The sequence below is a fragment of the Electrona antarctica genome (genome assembly GCF_951216825.1).
Source record: "Electrona antarctica genome assembly, chromosome: 16".
Lineage (NCBI taxonomy): Eukaryota > Metazoa > Chordata > Actinopteri > Myctophiformes > Myctophidae > Electrona > Electrona antarctica.
In genome coordinates, this window is record NC_136797.1 from 15,438,352 (window position 1) to 15,457,568 (window position 19,217).

The 19,217-nt window shown below is 44.2% G+C and overlaps 1 protein-coding gene across 1 annotated transcript in view; it reads right to left on the reverse strand.

Moving 5' to 3' along the window:
- Nucleotides 1–595: 595 nt before the first annotated feature.
- LOC306939256 (fibroblast growth factor 10-like) overlaps nucleotides 596–19,217 on the reverse strand; it is a 37,056-nt gene continuing 18,434 nt past the window's right edge. The window contains exons 2-3 of the mRNA XM_079523812.1: nucleotides 9,613–9,716; nucleotides 596–1,791 (exon numbers count right to left, since the gene is read on the reverse strand). Of these exons, the coding sequence (XP_079379938.1) occupies nucleotides 1,588–1,791; nucleotides 9,613–9,716 (308 nt within the window). The 3' untranslated portion in view covers nucleotides 596–1,587. The remainder of the gene's footprint in view (nucleotides 1,792–9,612; nucleotides 9,717–19,217) is intronic.

A 19,217-nucleotide genomic window follows, 5' to 3' on the forward strand; every position in this document is an offset into this window, starting at 1 on the left:
TGAAAGAATATATATTCTAAGATTCGGGCCACATTTTCAAGATTTTTCAAAAATAGCAGATCTACAAGCTCGTGGCGCGGGACTCGGTGCCGCGCTATGAGCTTGTAGATCTGCTATTCAATTTCAATAGCTAAAGTATAACATAATCCTTAAAACACCAAAAGGGGTTCCCGTTCTGAATGGATTAAACTGATTTGAATGCTACATCAACACATTTTGCTGGGGGACCATGCTGGAATCCTCTCAAGAGGCTGAAAATAACATAAATAGAACAAATTAAAGAGAAATATATTTATTTTATTCATGTTTAAATGATAGATTAGTATTCAAAAAAGAAAAGCATAAATGTTTAAAAAAGAATTTGTCCTTTCCATGTTTTTGTTCTTTTCTGTTGTTAAATATTACATAAAATAAATAATCTTTTAAAGCAGTCAAGGTGAAAGGATTAGGAATGAAGGAGACAAACCCAATGCAGTGACTGTTTTATGTTAATATGCGTTGTTTATGTGATGGTGATAGCTTGACTACATTTTTCTCTTTCTGACTAATTTCGTAGTGTTCCAAATCTGCCAACCCTCCATCTTTCTTATGTTCCTTTCTTGTTCCTTCACCTCCTTTATACCCAGCCACACCTTTCTCCCTTAAAGCCTGGGTTATACTTTGTCATAGGACGGTGACAAAAATAGCCAATCTACAAGTTCACAATGCTGCTATTTTCGGCGCACAATGACAATCGTTTGATGAAGCATCCTTCCCTTGCTTTCCTTTTCCTTCCTTTTGCCTCCCCCCCTCTAGCCCGACTTATCCTTCGTTACACGACCACGTCACTCGAAAAAAGAAAATAAATCCATTACTTTTTTCCGAGCGACGTGGCCGCCGTGAGACGAAGCATCGATTTGCTCTCCTCTTAGTCTCTCCCCAGTCAAGTGCTTCTGGTGGTAAATGTAGTTATGGAGTAAATTCACGTGGACACAAATCTCAAATAAAATAAAATAAACAATCTGTTCCATCTCAGTTCCTCATACGAGTTAGTACAGCATAAATAACCCATAGGAGTTAGTATTGCATAAATAACTGCATCCATGCAGATCACACACATTTACACATATAAGACAACCTACGCCCCGCCCCCAAGGTCATCAGGGATCCCATTATCCGTTCCCTTTCTGTGTCCAACTGTTTCATCCGGGTATAAAATAAAGGTTTGGCACAGAAAAAGCTGTCTTTTCTCTCTTTCTCTCTCCATATTTCCATCTGTGCCCGACGTGTACATTATTATAATTTAACACAAGAAATAAAACATGCCTGTGTCCCGGTTGGTATCATTTCTGTCCGTTCTTTTAGCATAGAAGCCTCTCTTGAAAAATAGAAATGTCTTTAGCCGAACAGAAACCATTTTCTTCTCTCCGTATAGAGATAAGTTCCTATAGTCTAGAAGTTCCTGTTTCTCTCCTCCTCAGTGCAGCAAATCCTCCTCATATACAGATCTGATTAAATTAGCCACTACTCCAAGTCCACCGTTACTCCAAAATAACATCCAACCCCTCCAGTTCACCGAGCCACGCGGTAGAGAGAAAAACGTCCAAATCACCGTGGCTGAACCACAATGGGCAGAAAGTGAGTGGCGGTATTTTTCCTGCGTGTCTTCCTCCCATTCTTGGGTTTGCCATTGGTGTTGAGTCCAACAAACATGGGTTTGTTCTTCCTGTTGCGGTTTTCTGCTGAAGCGTACGTGTTGTACTTGTTCTCCTCGATGCGCTCGATCAAGCGGCAGTCCGGACCAAACTCTTTCTGGAGAAAAGGGAGAGAAAAGAAAAGGAACGGTATGAGACGATGTAAATCTGACTGAGTTCCCAGAAGTTCTCAGAGTGGATGAAACTCAGCCATTTATAAGTTGAGTTGGACATCAGTTGGTAATTGTGTGTACAGTTGGGTGCCACCGATATTGTCCCTTATCATTTGACCCATTTAGGCCTGACCTCAAAATTTAAAAAAAATCCTTCTAAATCCTCTGTTTTCTGAAATATATATTTTCACGATTTTTCAAAAATAGCAGACCTACAAGCTCGTAGCGCGCCACTCGGTGGTGCGCTATGAGCTTGTAGATCTGCTATTTTTCAATAGCTAAATTATAACATAATGTTTAAAACACCAAAAGGGGTTCCCGCCCAAAATGGGTTAACTGTCCTTTTGCGCAGATCACGCAAACCTCAGCAAAAAGAAAAGGACAATATCGATGGCCTCCAACTGTAAATCTGACTGAGTTCCCAGAAGTTCTCAGAGTGGATGAAACTCAGCCATTTATAAGTTGAGTTGGACATCAGTTGGTAATTGTGTGTAACTAACTGTCAACCGATTGGCCGTTTTAATTCTGAACGGGAACCCCTATTGGTGTTTTAAGCATTATGTTATACTTTAGCTATTGAGAAATAGCAGATCTACAAGCTCGTAGCGCGCCACCGAGTGCCAAGGCAATGAGAGAAAAGTAGAGAGAGAGAGAGCGACCGACATTATGTAAAAGTTAAACTGGGGCAATGTTTTTCTTGAATAGAACAGACATAAGGATATGATCAGACATCACGCTATTGTCGAGGGACAGCTGCACTCACCAGTAGAAGGAACACGCAGTAAATGGATTACATTTTAGAGCCACTGATCTGAAAGTCTCGCTGAAGAATAAGGGCTAATTTATACTGCGCTAAGTGACTCCTGTCGTGCCACGACACGTTTTTCAGTTGAACTAATTATTATTTAGTCAGGAACACTCACATCATAGATCAGATTTAACAATTTATTGCAAGAAATGGAATACGGTTAGGCCTAGACTCGGCGTTGATGGCTCTGCTCTTTTAAGATGTTCCTGAATTAGCCGAGCGGTATATGCTAAGCAAAATCGTGGCAAAACACAATGCAGAAACCCCCCATGGATATAAAAGAGCGGAACCAAAGCGAGACAATGCAAAACATTTATTTCAAGGCTGGGATGGAGGGAAACTGGCAAAGCTTAATTGCCAGCAGCACCGTGTGTGGCAGCTCAATCCTCAGATCCAGTGTAGGAGTCGCTATTTGTATGTTGTGAGAACGAGAAGCTGGTGTGTAGAAAAGCATGGCTGATTAGAAACAATGACTCAGTCAGCAGTGCGACAGCTGATTACAGCTGAGGGTGGTGAGTATGACTCCCGTGTTCCTGCATGAACTAACACAATATATGCTTCATTTACTTAAAAAAAAAAATGGTATGCCCCTTTTTCTCCCAATTTTAGTAGTTGCTTATTAATATGGCTCTCCTGCCAGTGAGGAACCCCCACCGGGAGGACGATGTAGTGCTTCCCGTCCTACGCCTCCCGTTCCAACAGTCCCCACACTGAGGCCTCATTCACACCTAAAAGACACCCGTCTTGTGTCTTGTCCGTGTTTAATGGCCGCTCCAATGCATTTCCAATGGAAGTCACATGGTTTGACAAGACCGTCTTGTTTGATGGCTGTGTTCTTCCCTCCTCCCCTCCATGTGACATTGGAGCGGCCATTAAACACGGACAAGACACAAGACACGGACAAGACAGGTGTCCTTTAGGTGTGAATGAGGCCTGAGACAAACAGGCCGTCCTATGCCTCCCGTTGTTCCAACAGTCCCCACTGAGACAGACTAGGCGCCGGGCATAGTACACAAGGATCACCGTCCTCACCAGGCTTCCCTCCCTCCCGCCAACACAGCCAATCGTGTTTGTATAGAGATAGACGCTCTGGCCAAACCGGATGCACCGCGGGGTATCCCCACCATAAAACACACTTTGTTGAAAAATCTGTTATTTTGTTCATTGAGCAACACAACCGTAAAAAAAATGTGGTTGGAGAGCTTTCCACTTCCTCAAATCCTCTTCCAATCAGTGACAGTGTCTCCTCTTTGATTCATCTTCTCACCACTGGTACTACAGTTGGCCATAAAGCCTGATTTAATGCAGAGGACGATTTTCACACGTTTGATTGTAGGATGTACAAACTATTTTTAGCAAAATCAAAGCCGACGCTAGAAAATGCAACACTAAATTTAAGCTTGTTAAAGGACTTTAGGACGATAGTGGTGGTCTACCATGTTTAGCCCATTGACTATGACTCAAAGCTATGACTCCACTATGACTTGACATTACTGCCGACCGTTTTCCAAAGTATATTGTGGTCTGTTTGATTTCTGAGGAAGCCATTGTATTCAGCTAATTTCAGTAGGGTCTATGGCATGATGGAACTAGCTTGGGATAGGGAATCGATTACGGAAGTTACTTCATTGTCGTGTTTTAATGGATTCTACTTTTAAGCATGATGTTCTACTTTCGCTATTGAAAAATAGCAGATCTACAAGCCACGAACGTTTTTAAGTCAAATCTTTCCTTCTGGGGAGGTCCCTGCTGGGACAACATTTACAGATGTGGGTCAATTACATATAATCTTTGGGGTCCTTGACATGAAATAGTTTGAGAACGAAACATTAGGTTTTTCAGAAAACTGCCAGTGGTGCTCAACCTTTTCCATGTCAAGGACCCCCAGAATTTTCTGAATTAGGCCACAGACCCCCATCTGAAAATATGTTGTTCCAGGGATCACCCATAAGCAAAGATTTGACTTAAAAACGTTCGCTGGGAAAGAAAATATATTCAAAGATTTGCACCACATTTTCATGAATTTTCAAAAAATCTACAAGCTCGTAGCGCGGCACTCGGTCAGTTTGGTAACCGTTAAGGAGAAAATGGAAAACATGCAAAATCTAAAGATGTAATCCATTAATGATAATGCTTAATACGGTTTATGTTTGTGTACGATATATGGCCAAAGCTGTGAATAGTCAATGACATCATGTACTGACACCCATGTACTGACATCCATGTATTGATTGATTTGATCCAATCCGATCCGATCCGATCCTATTCCCGACACACTGCATCAGATCTCTTCACCTTCACAGAATAGTCACCCCATAGAACATTGGTTCCCAAAGTGGGGTCCGGGGACCCCCAGGGGTCCTTGAGGGAGTTCCAGGGGGTCCTCAGCTAAATGATAGTTTGGAACCAAATGGAACCTAATGGGTCTGTAACTCTGAGAGTGTACAAATGGAACCAAATGGACCCTAATGGGTCTGTAACTCTGAGAGTGTACAAATGGAACCAAATGGACCCATTAGGGACCCGTTAGGGTCCATTTGAGCAAAAAAAGGAAAATTTGTCATGATTTAAAAACAAATTCAATGATTTTTTTGAAGAAAAAAAAAGAAAATCAAAGATAAATTAGAAAAAATAAATGTTTAAGTAGCCTAGTAGTGGAAATAGCCGATCTACAAGCTCGCGACACGTTGTGAGCTTGTAGATGTACTATTTTCACTATCGTTTGGGTCCCGGGGGTTAAAAAGTTTGGGAACCACTGAAGTTGAATCATTGTGACAAAACGACGGGCGTTATGACGCGAATCACACGATGACTGTGGCTTACATTACATTACCCTGCTGACCACAGCCACAGGTCAATGAGACCTGCTGACCACAGCCACAGGTGGTCAATGAGGAGACCTGCTGACCACAGCCACAAGTCAATGAGGAGAAAGGGGATCTGAGAGCAGTTTACTGGAAGATCCACTGGTGGCCGAGAGCCCATCATCATCAGCCAGTGGATATACTCACAACCAAGAATGTACCTTCCGCAAAACACATACGTACACACACATGCACGTACGTGTGGATACACATGCGCATGTGTGTATACGGGTGTGCATGCATGCACGCACCACGCACACACACACATGCACACGCACACACTCTCTTCTCTTTCTCACTCTCCCAGGCCACAGCTGTTCAAATTGGTTCCAGAAGTGAAACTGAATGTTCCCAAAGCAAAAATGAGCATAGTTTGTAGACACTGTGCAGCCGTTTACTGTAACTAACATTGGTCACAATAATTTATACTCCACCGTACAACAGACTTGGCGTGCCGAAAATAATAGACAATCCACAGGCTCACAATGTCGTATTTTGCGACGCGCTGTGAGCTTGTAGATCTGCTATTGTCTGGCGTGCAAACCCCGTGGGGTTTAATTGCCAGCAGCACCGTGTGTGGCAGCTCAATCCTCAAGATCCAGTGTAGGAGTCGCTATTTGTATGTTGTGAGAACGAGAAGCTGGTGTGTAGAAAAGCATGGCTGATTAGAAACAATGACTCAATTAAAGTGGGTGTGAATAATGTTGAATAAACAGCGATCGGAACTGAAACAACAATCACAAGTGACATGAAAGTAGTGCAATGAAGCAACGTCTCCATGCGGGAACACACCGGCCATTAACACTTTACCAGATGTGCAATCCTGCCCAGAAATGGCTCCATATGCAAATTCGAAACCATGCGGAAAAATATTGATTGCTAAAAAAAAAAATCACACCCGTGTGAACTGAGTGGTGCAAGGTCTTATATAGCCTGATCAGCTGTGGTCTGACGTAATGTCAGTGACCATGGTAACCATGCTCACCTGTGCACGGACACGTACACAGGTGCACGGACACGTACACAGGTACACAAACATACAGACAAAGCTGGTTGTTGGAGTGGTTTGCACCACTCAAAGAATTGTGAAATATTGCACAAAATTATGAGCATAATAGTTGAATGCGTTTATCATTCATAATGAAATCCGTTTTCATTCAGTGGTTTAATTAAGTTTGACGTTGGTAGAGAAACCGAAGCGTGCCATTTACATGTGTTTCATTTCCATGTATCAATCTGGTGATATAATGAAATAATGTTTTCATTTGACTACTGCCCGGATAAAGAAGCCACTGTCTCTAAACCCATCCAGTGTAATGGTATCCCGGGCCCTTCGCTTAGTGTGTTACTATAGCTGGTTGTAATGGTATCCCGGGCCCTTCGCTTAGTGTGTTACTATAGCTGGTTGTAATGGTATCCCGGGCCCTTCGCTTAGTGTGTTACTATAGCTGGTTGTAATGGTATCCCGGGCCCTTCGCTTAGTGTGTTACTATAGCTGGTTGTAATGGTATCCCAGGCCCTTCGCTTAGTGTGTTACTATAGCTGGTTGTAATGGTATCCCAGGCCCTTCGCTTAGTGTGTTACTATAGCTGGTTGTAATGGTATCCCAGGCCCTTCGCTTAGTGTGTTACTATAGCTGGTTGTAATGGTATCCCGGGCCCTTCGCTTAGTGTGTTACTATAGCTGGTTGTAATGGTATCCCAGGCCCTTCGCTTAGTGTGTTACTATAGCTGGTTGTAATGGTATCCCAGGCCCTTCGCTTAGTGTGTTACTATAGCTGGTTGTAATGGTATCCCAGGCCCTTCGCTTAGTGTGTTACTATAGCTGGTTGTAATGGTATCCCGGGCCCTTCGCTTAGTGTGTTACTATAGCTGGTTGTAATGGTATCCCGGGCCCTTCGCTTAGTGTGTTACTATAGCTGGTTGTAATGGTATCCCGGGCCCTTCGCTTAGTGTGTTACTATAGCTGGTTGTAATGGTATCCCGGGCCCTTCGCTTAGTGTGTTACTATAGCTGGTTGTAATGGTATCCCGGGCCCTTCGCTTAGTGTGTTACTATAGCTGGTTGTAATGGTATCCCGGGCCCTTCGCTTAGTGTGTTACTATAGCTGGTTGTAATGGTATCCAAGGCCCTTCGCTTAGTGTGTTACTATAGCTGGTTGTAATGGTATCCCAGGCCCTTCGCTTAGTGTGTTACTATAGCTGGTTGTAATGGTATCCCAGGCCCTTCGCTTAGTGTGTTACTATAGCTGGTTGTAATGGTATCCCAGGCCCTTCGCTTAGTGTGTTACTATAGCTGGTTGTAATGGTATCCCAGGCCCTTCGCTTAGTGTGTTACTATAGCTGGTTGTAATGGTATCCCGGGCCCTTCGCTTAGTGTGTTACTATAGCTGGTTGTAATGGTATCCCGGGCCCTTCGCTTAGTGTGTTACTATAGCTGGTTGTAATGGTATCCCGGGCCCTTCGCTTAGTGTGTTACTATAGCTGGTTGTAATGGTATCCCGGGCCCTTCGCTTAGTGTGTTACTATAGCTGGTTGCGGAAGACGTCATGGGAATTTGGTTACAGGCCATGCAGCAGAATGCCTTTCTTTCTTTCTTTCTTTCTTTTTCTTTCTACCGTGTGTCATTTCATCTGTGGTGCGACTCCAGAGAGACACGCCGAAAGTTAGGCCCTTTCAAAGTAACGGGAGAGACAAGAGGCGGGGGAGGGGGGGGGGGGGGGGGGGAGTGGGACAGAGAAAACAGAGAAAACAAGGGCCACTCTTCCCCCCAGAGGGACTGATGCAGAATAGAGAAGCTGAGGGGATTGTGTTTCCCTTTTCTGAATGGGAGCGGAGGTAAGGTAGTGGACAGGACAGGGCTCACACAGGTTGGGCTGTTTGTGGTGCCTATATTTCTGGAACAGAGAGTCTTGCTGCCTTGTTCATTGTTGTGTTTTTTTTTTTAAAGCACTCAAGAGTCAAGACAGCCCAGAGATGGACTGTCTCTAACTTGTGGAGAGCTTGTATAGTGTCGTGGAGTTCAGCTTTTTGTGTCAACCTGGGCCTCTCCTCTCCTCTCCTCTCCTCTCCTCTCCTCTCCTCTCCTCTCCTCTCCTCTCCTCTCCTCTCCTCTCCTCTCCTGTCCTCTCCTATCCTATCCTTGAGCTTTCAGGGTAGGAAGGGAACTATGGTCCAGTCCTGAGCTCTCACGTTGCACTGTTGTTTGACCGCCGGATCAGTGTGGTGGTACAAAGTTGCCGCTTACAAGTGGCTGAATATGTTTTTTCGTATCAAGGGTAATTATTTTTTGGGCATTTGAGCCACGGACGACCATTTGATGAGATTTAGCCTCTCAGACCCAAAATGTAGAATTCATTTGTTGCCATTGTTGGATAAGATGTTGCCCACAATCCCATGCTGTATTAATGTTGGTATCATTAGGAGAGATAACAGGCAAATGTTGATCGAAATCACAATTCTTCTATTATAAATAGAATTATAAATCTTATTTATCTTATTTATCTTATTTATCTTATCTTAGACGTTCACCAATAATCTAACTTTTGAGAGTGTAAAATGAAACCAAATGGACCCTTGGTTTCATTTTACGCTCTCAAGAGTTAAAGATCTATAAGGGTCCATTTGGTCACCAACTCTACATCATTTAGCATGGGGACCACCTGGAACCCCCTCAAGGACCACTGGCTGAAAACCACTGGAATATGTGGCTGGCATCTCCCTTAGCGATAGGGTGAGAAGTTCAGTCACGCGAGAGAGACTCGGAGTAGAGTCGCTGCTTATTCGCCTGGAAAGGAGCCAGTTTAGGTGGTTCGGCCATCTGGTTAGAATGCCTCTCGGGCGTCTCCCTAGGGAGGTCCTCGAGGCACGTCCCACTGGGAGGAGACCCCGGGGCAGACCAAGGCGCAGTTGGAGGAAACACATCGACTCACTGGCCTTGGAACGTCTCGGGATCCCCCCAGGAGGAAGTCACTAATGTCGCTCTGGAGAGGGAAGTCTGGAACTCTCTGGTGGAGCTGTTGCCCCCGCGACCCCGACTACAGATAAGCGGTTGAAGATGGATGGATGGATGGATGGATGGAATATGTGAACTCACCGCTCCATACAGCTCTCCGTTCTTTTTGATGGCCAGGTAGTAGTTACTGCTGAGGCCTTTGATCGCCACCACTCCAACATCCACTGATTTGATCTCCAACACACCTGAAGCAGATAGAGGGGGGGAGGGAGTATATAAGCTCATACAGTTTTGTACTACAGACTGGTACTTTAGGACTGGCCTGTTGGAAAGGTAATGTACAGCAGGAGCCATACAGCTGCTGCTGAATAAGCTCACACTGGTGCTCCCTAATTGAATTTATGTTTAAAACAGCAAACAAGAGGACTGTCGACGCACACTAAGGGATGGATAAATGGGCCGACGTGATGGTTGAATGGTTGCCTGACGGTGAGTCCCCGGTTCAATTCCTAGTATAGCTGCATAGGCCAGGCCATTTGCTGTAGGCCTATGTCATGCTGCCCTATACTCATCATTGCTTCTTTCTTCAGAGAAATGTAATGCATGGAGGTGTCAGCCTATAACTTTAAAGTTTTAAATGATAAATATAATAATACAGGCAAGAGAGAGAGAGAGAGAGAGAGAGAGAGAGGTGTTTCTTTGCAAAACTTGTATTAATTAATAAATAATTTCAGTGCCGGAGAATTTTACTATCATTGGCAAACCATGATTTTTTCTTCTTGACCTTTCTCAATGTGTAGATCTCAGAAATGGTGGATATACCAACTGCAGAAATGCAGCATTTTTTTTTAATATGAATAAACTGAATAGCCTTAGTATGATGCTTCTGGGTGAACCTAAACTTTAGCCCACCCCCCCTCTCTCTCTCTGCGTTAACTGTGCGACAGTCACAGAACTGAGAGCGGCCCCCGCGCCTCTTCCATTCGTCCAGTGGTTAGCTGGCAGGCCGTACGTGTGCCATGGGACCGAGGCGTGAGCCAGGAAAAAACATTTCTCCATTCCATGTTTGTTTTTCTGACCAGGGGAGCACGGGCAGGCAGGCAGGCGCACGGGCAGGAGGGAGGGAGGGAGGGAGGGAGGCCTGCGTGGCCGCTGCACTGCCGCGTCTGTATCAGTTTCCAGGCCTGAACCAATTACGGGTTTAAGCTGTGGTTCCCGGCCCTTTCTTCCTCTCATCCTAAAGTCAATTATACCAAGCCATAAAGCTATCAGGGGTTAGAGAGGATTAGGTGAAGGGGTCTCGGGCCAGTAGGAAGTGGAGCGGGGGTCACAGACACGGTAGAAAGGATGAGGGAACAAACAGGGGCATCACATCCTAAAGTAAACAGGCATCATCTGGTGGAATAATTGGTAAAGTCAACTGTTGTCACCGACGGGGTGCCCCGTGGTAGCCGTTTTAGACAGCGGGCGGAAACCTGTATTGAATGGTGGGTAGTTTGACAGCTCCTACAAAACACTTACACGCTACATCTTTATTTTTTTTAGGGAAAGGCAGCAACGAAATATTATAATACAGCATGAGACTTTATTGCGCATCATGTCCAATCATCGCCTCTCTTTGACCTTCAGTCTCCGAGAGGACAGTCAGTAGATTTGTAACATCCTGCAGCCCTGGTGTGATTTTATAGCGGTTCAAAGACAAGCTGAGGAGGCCAGGGGGATGCACTTTAGGAGCCCTGTCACATCATTCTTTGATCAGGGCTAAATCATTCAGGCATTCAGACTCATCTGGAGGCATCTGGCCACTAAGTGCTTCTGCTTGAGCACTCTATATAGATCCTCATTTTCTGTCTCTGGCTTTCTCATGCTACTATCTATTACCATTTATATACGCATACTGCTCTATTATGGTTTATACGCATACGGTTCCATCTCCCTGACCGTGACTCTACGGTGTACAGTATGTCTCTCTCTTGTTCTGTACTTTTGCTCCCTCCCATTCTTATCGTCTCCTGTTAAGTAATGTAATTTTGTGCTTATTTATACTAGTCCACTTTTGTACTATTCGTTCTCTTGTGAGGTCTGCTGATAAACAGCTGCATTATGCGCACGCACGCACGCACGCACGCACGCACGCACGCACGCACGCACGCACGCAGCTCAACACAGGACAACACAGATCTAACCCAAGTCGTAAAAATGCCATCTCCTCAGCACCGTAGCTGACATTTGTGAGCACTCTCTCGTCCACTTAAACCCTTAAATATACTTTGGTTGACCGGAGTCCCCCAGGGCTCTATACTCGGTGCCCACCTTCTTTCCCCCTCCACAAAAAAAACCCTTCGCAGAAAATAGCCGATCTATACTGTACAAGCTCAAGCTTGTGAGCTTGTAGATCTATTCCCGCCGAATGCTATAGCTAGCCCATTTGTTGCAGGATGTTCACCTAATATGACGCTAAGGTTAAAACTATAATGACACTGGGGTTCATGTGGTTAAACCTGTTTGATGTGGTGATCCAGGAAGTTAGGAACAGAGCACAGGGCTCTTTTATGCTCCGCTTATACTACTTACCAGAAGCCTTCAGTCTAGCTGGCCTAGTGAGTTGAAAGACTGGGTAACTTGCAACAAAGGGCTTAGACTGCAACAATAGTTTCTGATGGAGGAACGTGTGTGTGTGTGTGTGTGTGTGTGTGTGTGTGTGTGTGTGTGTGTGTGTGTGTGTGTGTGTGTACGGCACATGTGTTTGTTTTGACCTGAGGTCGTGACAGATGTACTGTATTTGTGTTAAAATATATACTATATGAAATGCATCACATACAAAATCTTGAATCTTGTTAGTCCGCCCGCCTTTCTCTCTGTACTCTCTCTGCCCTGGACCCCCAGCCGAAATCTGTATTTTAAACATTTCAAGGCTTTGAAGATTATTATTTTTTTCTTTAATGATTGACATTGACTTTGAAATAACATGGAGGTTTTTTTATAACAAACATGGAAGAAGAAGGGTAAAAAAAAAAAGAAGGGGTCCCGACATTTCCAGTATCAACATTTTTTTGGGGGAAATGACTAAGGGCAAACACCTGTGTGTGTAACCCAGGGCCGCGTTACAACCTTCATAAAAGCAGGCCAGCTAGGAACATTAACACAGGCGCGCTCGCGCACGCACGCACGCACACGCGCACACGCACACGCACACACACACACACACACACACACACACACACACACACACACACACACACACACAGAGAGAGAGAGCTGTGCTTTTTAACTGTAGGAGGAAACTGTTTATGAAGCACTTTAGAATGTGTTTAACCTCAATGTCTGCTGGGTTTTGTAGTCAGATAGTATGACACCAGAATGTAGTGCTGACAGGAATCTGTCAGCTGTAAACAAAGTTGAAATGTACCTTGACAGTTATATAGTGTACCTAAATGTCCTGGTTTCTGGTCTATTCCTAATCCCTGTACATTACTAGGTGCTTATATTCTCTATTATTACAATTATTATTAGTGTGGTTGCCCAAAGGGCAAGCAGACTATAGTTATTGTCACACTTTCTTATTATTCTTAATAGTAAGAGTAACCTACCTAACGTCCGCTGTGATTGGCTGAGCTTTGCATACCGTTTGTAGTAGCTAATTGGCTGTTGTTGGTTACGTTACGTAACCAATCTATGTTTACGTAATGTTTACCTTAGTTACGTCTGATGACGTAACTAAGGTACGTTTGGTGATCAGCTGGGTATGTATGTAATACTATGTATGTATGCATGCATGCATGCATGAATGTATGTCGGTCAGGGTAAGAATGGTGGTTCCTTATTGGCTGTTGATGGTGACGTCACTAAGGTACGTTTCAAGGTTGGTATAAGGTCAATAATGGGTCAGTTGTAAGACAGACATTAGTTAGTAGCAGTACTTGGCATGCTCTGCTTGCACACAAGTAGGCCATGTATGGCCTACTTGTGTGCAAGGCGCAAGTTGGCACCTCGACAGAGTGCATTCTAGTTATCATTATTATTATTATTAGTAGTAGTTGTAGTATAATTGTAGTAGTTGTAGTAATAGAGAGTATGCGCGTGACATCATCATCAAACCCGGAAGTTATGCTGAATGTTAAACTCACTTTGCATGTTGCTTTGCCACTCGCTTTGCCACTCGATGTGCCATTCACTTTAAGCAAGCGCATACTCTCTATAGTACTTGTTACTCATAGCTCACGTATCTCTTTTTTCTGTCCTACATGTTTTCATAACTGCATCTGAAACCCTCTCACACTCAGGGACTCTCTTACTTCTGTATGGAACACAGACGTCTGATTCCGTAACACCCGGTGCTTGTTTTCCTTTTGTTTTTTTGTGTGCGACGGAGCAGTCTATCAATAAGTGCTTTCATAAATCACTGCTTGTAACGCGGGCTTTCTGCTGCTGGCTGCTATTGCCTTGGATTAGTTTTTGTCTTTCTTCCATGCTTTGTGGGTGGTCGCCGTAAAGTTGTCTGGTTCCTTCTGACAGTTCTCATTGTATCTCATTTAGTGTAATTCTCGTTTTTTTCCCCCCCCTTTCTCACCACTTTCTCTCTCCCACCCTTCTTCTCTTGTTCCTATTTCTCACACTTCACCTCCACTCCCTTGCTTCGTGCAGTGGGGGGGGGGGGGGGGGGGGGAGTCACCAAGTGCACGTACTCAAGTACATTTAAGAGGCACTGTACTTTAAAGAGAGAAATATAGTAGTTTTTATACAACCCGATTTATTTGACAGCTTTAGTTACTTTGCAGATTTACCGTAGATTAATAAAATAAAAAATGTATTTGAATTAGGCCTAAATATATTATTACATGGATTAAGCTACTATTCAAATCACCTCCATCTGTACCAGCTGCAACATTGAAGTGATGACGACCACATTAAATACCAACCAATAACATGGTATCTATCATTCTGTACAATGACTTTCACTTGTTCTACATTGAATATGTTGATGTAAATACTTGTGTACTTTGACATAAGCAAGATTTTGAATCCACTTGTAACAAAGTATACGTTCACTCTGTGGCATTGCTACTTTTTTGAGTACTTCTACCACCACCGTTCATCCATGAAGTATTCCTCTCACCGATTATGTCCTCTCCACCAAACAACTAAACCGACGTAGCTTTCCTCACTTCACTCATCTCCTCTCTTTTTCGATTCTCCCTCTTTTTTTTTCTCTACCTTGTTGGTGTCTGGCTTCCATCTCCAGCACAGAAACAATAGAGTGTGCAGACTGGATCACGCTCCCATGGAAATTTATTGTATTACCACCAACTGTAATATAATAAACAAGAGCTAACTCCAACCATCTTGGAGCTGCAGACTCGCAACAAGCCAGACATGCACTGGAGTATTATATTATCTCAACTAATCCACTGTCCAACACACTATAGCAGTGATTTTCAACCAGTGGTCCTTGAGGGGCTTCCAGCCTGGTGGTCCCCAGCTAAATGATGGAGAGTTGGTAACCAAATGGACCTTTATTAGATCTTTAACTCTTGAGAGCGTGAAATGAAACCAAATGGACCTGTCAGTTTCATTTTACGCTCTCAAAAGTTACATTATTGTTAAACGCCTGCGTATAGGTATATAGCCTGAGTATTAGGCTATACTTAGAAGTCTATACAAAAATAATTCTTATGTTGATCAACGTGTCCCTGTTATCTCCCCTATGACACCACATCAACCCACACACACACACACACATATATCCCAATAAATCAAATGTTTGTTTCAAATCATTTCGTTATACTCGGGGTCAGCTGGGCTTTGCTGTCTAATGGACACCAAAGGGCCACAGAGGGAGGCTGAGAAGAAAAAATAGAAGGCTTCCTTCCTCTCTCACTTCCATCAGCACACACAAATAGTGCAAACACGTACACGCGCAGTTGCGCACATATGGTACTTGTCGGTGCGCACGCACACACACACCCACACACACACACTTGACCCTTCCCCTGCACCCTGGTTGCCCCCTGCCTCTAGGAACATGGCCAGTGAGACTCCAGCCTGAACCTAAAGGTTAGGGGAGGTTGTGAAAATGTTTCCACTGTTTATCCAAGGGCTTTTTGAAGATTATACTGCGACTGCTCACATGGTGACCTCATCAGCACTACGGACGACTAGAGCAGTGAGTGGGGGTCCACACACACACACACACACACACACACACACACACACACACACACACACACACACACACACACACACACACACACACACACACACACACACACACACACACACACACAGTCTGCGGTGAGTTGAGTGGGGGTCCACACACACACAGCCGGCCTGCGGTGCGTGTGTATTGTGAAAAACCTCACTTGTTAACAGCGTTGGGAACACCACCCCTCACCCAGTGAGAGCTTTTACGTTACGATGTCTTGGTTCTTTCTTCCAATTCCGATGCTCAGGGTTTTTTTGTTGGAAAGAACCCCCTTTGCTGTGTATATTCCTAGAGCCATACATTTTTCCCCAAACATTTTGATATTAAAAAAAGGTCATGTCCATGAAAATACTTTTTGTTTCTCCCCTGCCTTGCAAAAAGGGACCTCTGTGTCTGTGTTTTTAGCATATCATGTTTAATTTGCATTAGTTGAGGTCTAAGCACTGCAGAGATCATTTTTCTCTTTGAAACTATAGCAACAAAGTGACTGAAAATGACAGATTTGCAATGACACAGGAATTTACGTCTGTGTAACTCATGGCAATGACTGATGGGTGGAAAGAAATGTATACCAATGGAGAAGACAAAACAATCAGAAATGAAATAATGTGACTGTAGAAAGCAACCCCGCAGTACAAACAAGATGCTTGAAATATGTATTTAATAAACAACAAAAAAAAGTGAAATGTGAAACAAGGCTCTACAGGCCCTAATAACAGAGTTATCGCAGGCTTGCATGTGGATCATACCATGGACAGTCTATGACAGTCATATATGACGTGGTATCTATGACTTTAGTATTATTATATATACTATTTCAAAACACATAAAACATAAGTTGCTGCTGTGTGCCACGGACAAACAACATACACACGCACGCACGCACGCACGCACACACGCGCCGTGCACACACGCGGCACACCCCTCTCCGAGACCGCTTGCCTCCTACAGAGTTGTGCCATGAAAATGAATTATTTGAAACTAACAGGTTTTCATCGTTGCAAAATCACAGCTGTTTCCAATATTTCTTGAGCAGGTTGTTTCCTAGATTTTTTTTTTCCTGTTCCTATGCTCCGATTAATAGTTCTCTCATTTCGGAGACATGACAGAACAAGAAAGAAGCTCATGTTGGGCCGGCCCGGGAATAGAAATACTGCAAGTTCTGTTGAGGTACTATGGTTTACACTCATGTGGCTGAAAACAGTATCATCCTACACTAACTGCCCACATCAAAGTCATCTCTGGCCAGTGGCTCTGACCAGAGCTGAGAAAACACCAGTCTGTTTCTCATTTTCAGCACGACCAAACATTTTTTCATACGTAGAATTCTTGGGTTAAAAAGATTTTGTTTTCAAAACCTATTTCACGGTATTTCATCACTCTTTTTGTTTTGTATTTTATTGTTTGGCCATACAAGGAATTCCATAATATCACATTTTCATGAAGTTGACATGGGGTTGGGTCCCCAGTCTGTTGCTGACTGCAGGGTGTATGTCTTGGGGTGCAGTAGTACAGTATTTCCTTAGGTAGAAGAACGAGTTGTGACCTATGCTCACTGTTCTATTTAGCTTATTCTTGCCTACAGAATGATTTTATTTCCTTTCCTGACAGGAACACTTACACATCTCTCTCTCTCTCTCTCTCTCTCTCTGGGCAGAGGGGGCCAAAACCGCACTGTTCAAGCTGTGTGTGATTGTAAAACTGGCCGAGGTACACAAAGAAAAGCAAGTCCAGATTATTCTGAAAACAAAACAAATAGGATCACCTGAGTGTAAAGCCGATGTTTAAAATACCAGAGGTCTGCCTACCCTACCCAGCCAACAGATAGCATTACAATACCAGAGGTCTGCCTACCCTACCCAGCCAACAGATAGCATTACATTTCCTCTGCCACAGACTTGATCATTCCAGTCCGCATGGGTTGAGATCATTTCGCTGTTACACAGTCGTGCAACAAAGCGTATACCGGTGCTTTCGGTGTGCGCTGGTGTCGTGTGTCAAAAGCAGCCGATCTACAAGCTCACGTCTTGCCGATTGGTTGTGTTTGGCGTGCAACGCGATGCAGTGCGGTCGGTGTGAGCTCGTTGTACAGTAGATGGGCTTAGCTATACTTTCGCTTAAGATATATTTGGTGTAGAAATGGAGATCCCAAACCTTTCAACTCGAGATCCCAAAAGATATACATTTGGTGTCACCCCGGAATCCAAATCCAAACGCACCCTCATGGTGCATTGTGAGCTTGTAGATCTGCTATTTTCACCATTTCTTAAAAAAAAGTGTATTTTGTAGGAAACACATTTTTTTTGTAAATCATATTTACTCACAACCCATAAAAGAATGTGCCCATTGTTTGGGACAGACTGGTGTAAAGGGAAAACAGGAGCGGGCCTAGTGTAGAGCCCTGGGGGACTGTGTTCAGCATCAGCAAAGCACATATAAGGCTTTAAGTGGTTAACACCAACAGCAACACTAAAACCACCGCAGAACATTACGTAACTCTCATTTAGAATGAAACACCAAGTGAGGCAAATTCACAGTGATGTTAATGGTGGTTAGATCAAGGAAAAAACATGCAGCCGTCTGAGGTATTGCGATTCTTGTAACGCAGTTGACTTTGTAACACGAACACTGCCAGTTTCTGTCAAAACATTTCACAGTGCAATGACTGAGGGGCAAAAAATAGGTTTTCAAGGAGGGGGAGGGGGAGGGGGGTGGCTGTGACAGCAGTCTGCATTTCCCGCATTTCTTTTTCCATTTACATTACAGTTGCCAGCGCAGTGTTGTCTAATTGTTGTGGTTTCAGTTGTTGGCATTCAACCTTTTTTAGATATGGAAAACATGTCACTTTGCACCGCAATTTCTATGCAGTCTACATACAGTATACCGTACAGTACATGTTTGTGGACTCATGCACAGATACTCTGTGTCTCACACACATGCACGTACGTGTGCACGCGCACAGAGTCTAATTAGCCGGCATTCCTGCCTGCTCTGTTCAAACGGCTAGGCTCTCCAGATGCTTCCCCGTCGACTCAACCCTGGGCTCCCAGTTTTACCTTTGATGGCTCCATTAAGGCCCTCACACACACACACACACACGCACGCACGCACGCATGCATGCACGCACGCACACACTTCCATCTGTTCCTGTGCATGCACGCATACAGGAGAATGGGTATGGCAGTGTGTTTGCCGGTGAGTGCGTACGTGCACACGTGTGTGTGTGTGTGTGTGTGTGTCACTGTGTGTGTGTGTGTGTGTGTTAGGAGGGGGGCTTTTCCTGAGGCAACTGGTGGCTGGGGCAGCAGCCCTGGATCTTATCCATCACAGATGCTACACCCCACCACCCACTGCTTTACCGGCCACAAATACTCCATGTTCCCACACTGGACCAACACCAGGCCAACACCGTCTGGAGCAATACTGTACCAATACATGGAGCAATACTGGAACAATACTGGAGAAATACTGGAGCAATACTGGAGAAATACTGTACCAATACATGGAGCAATACTGGAGCAATACTGGAGCAATACTGTACCAA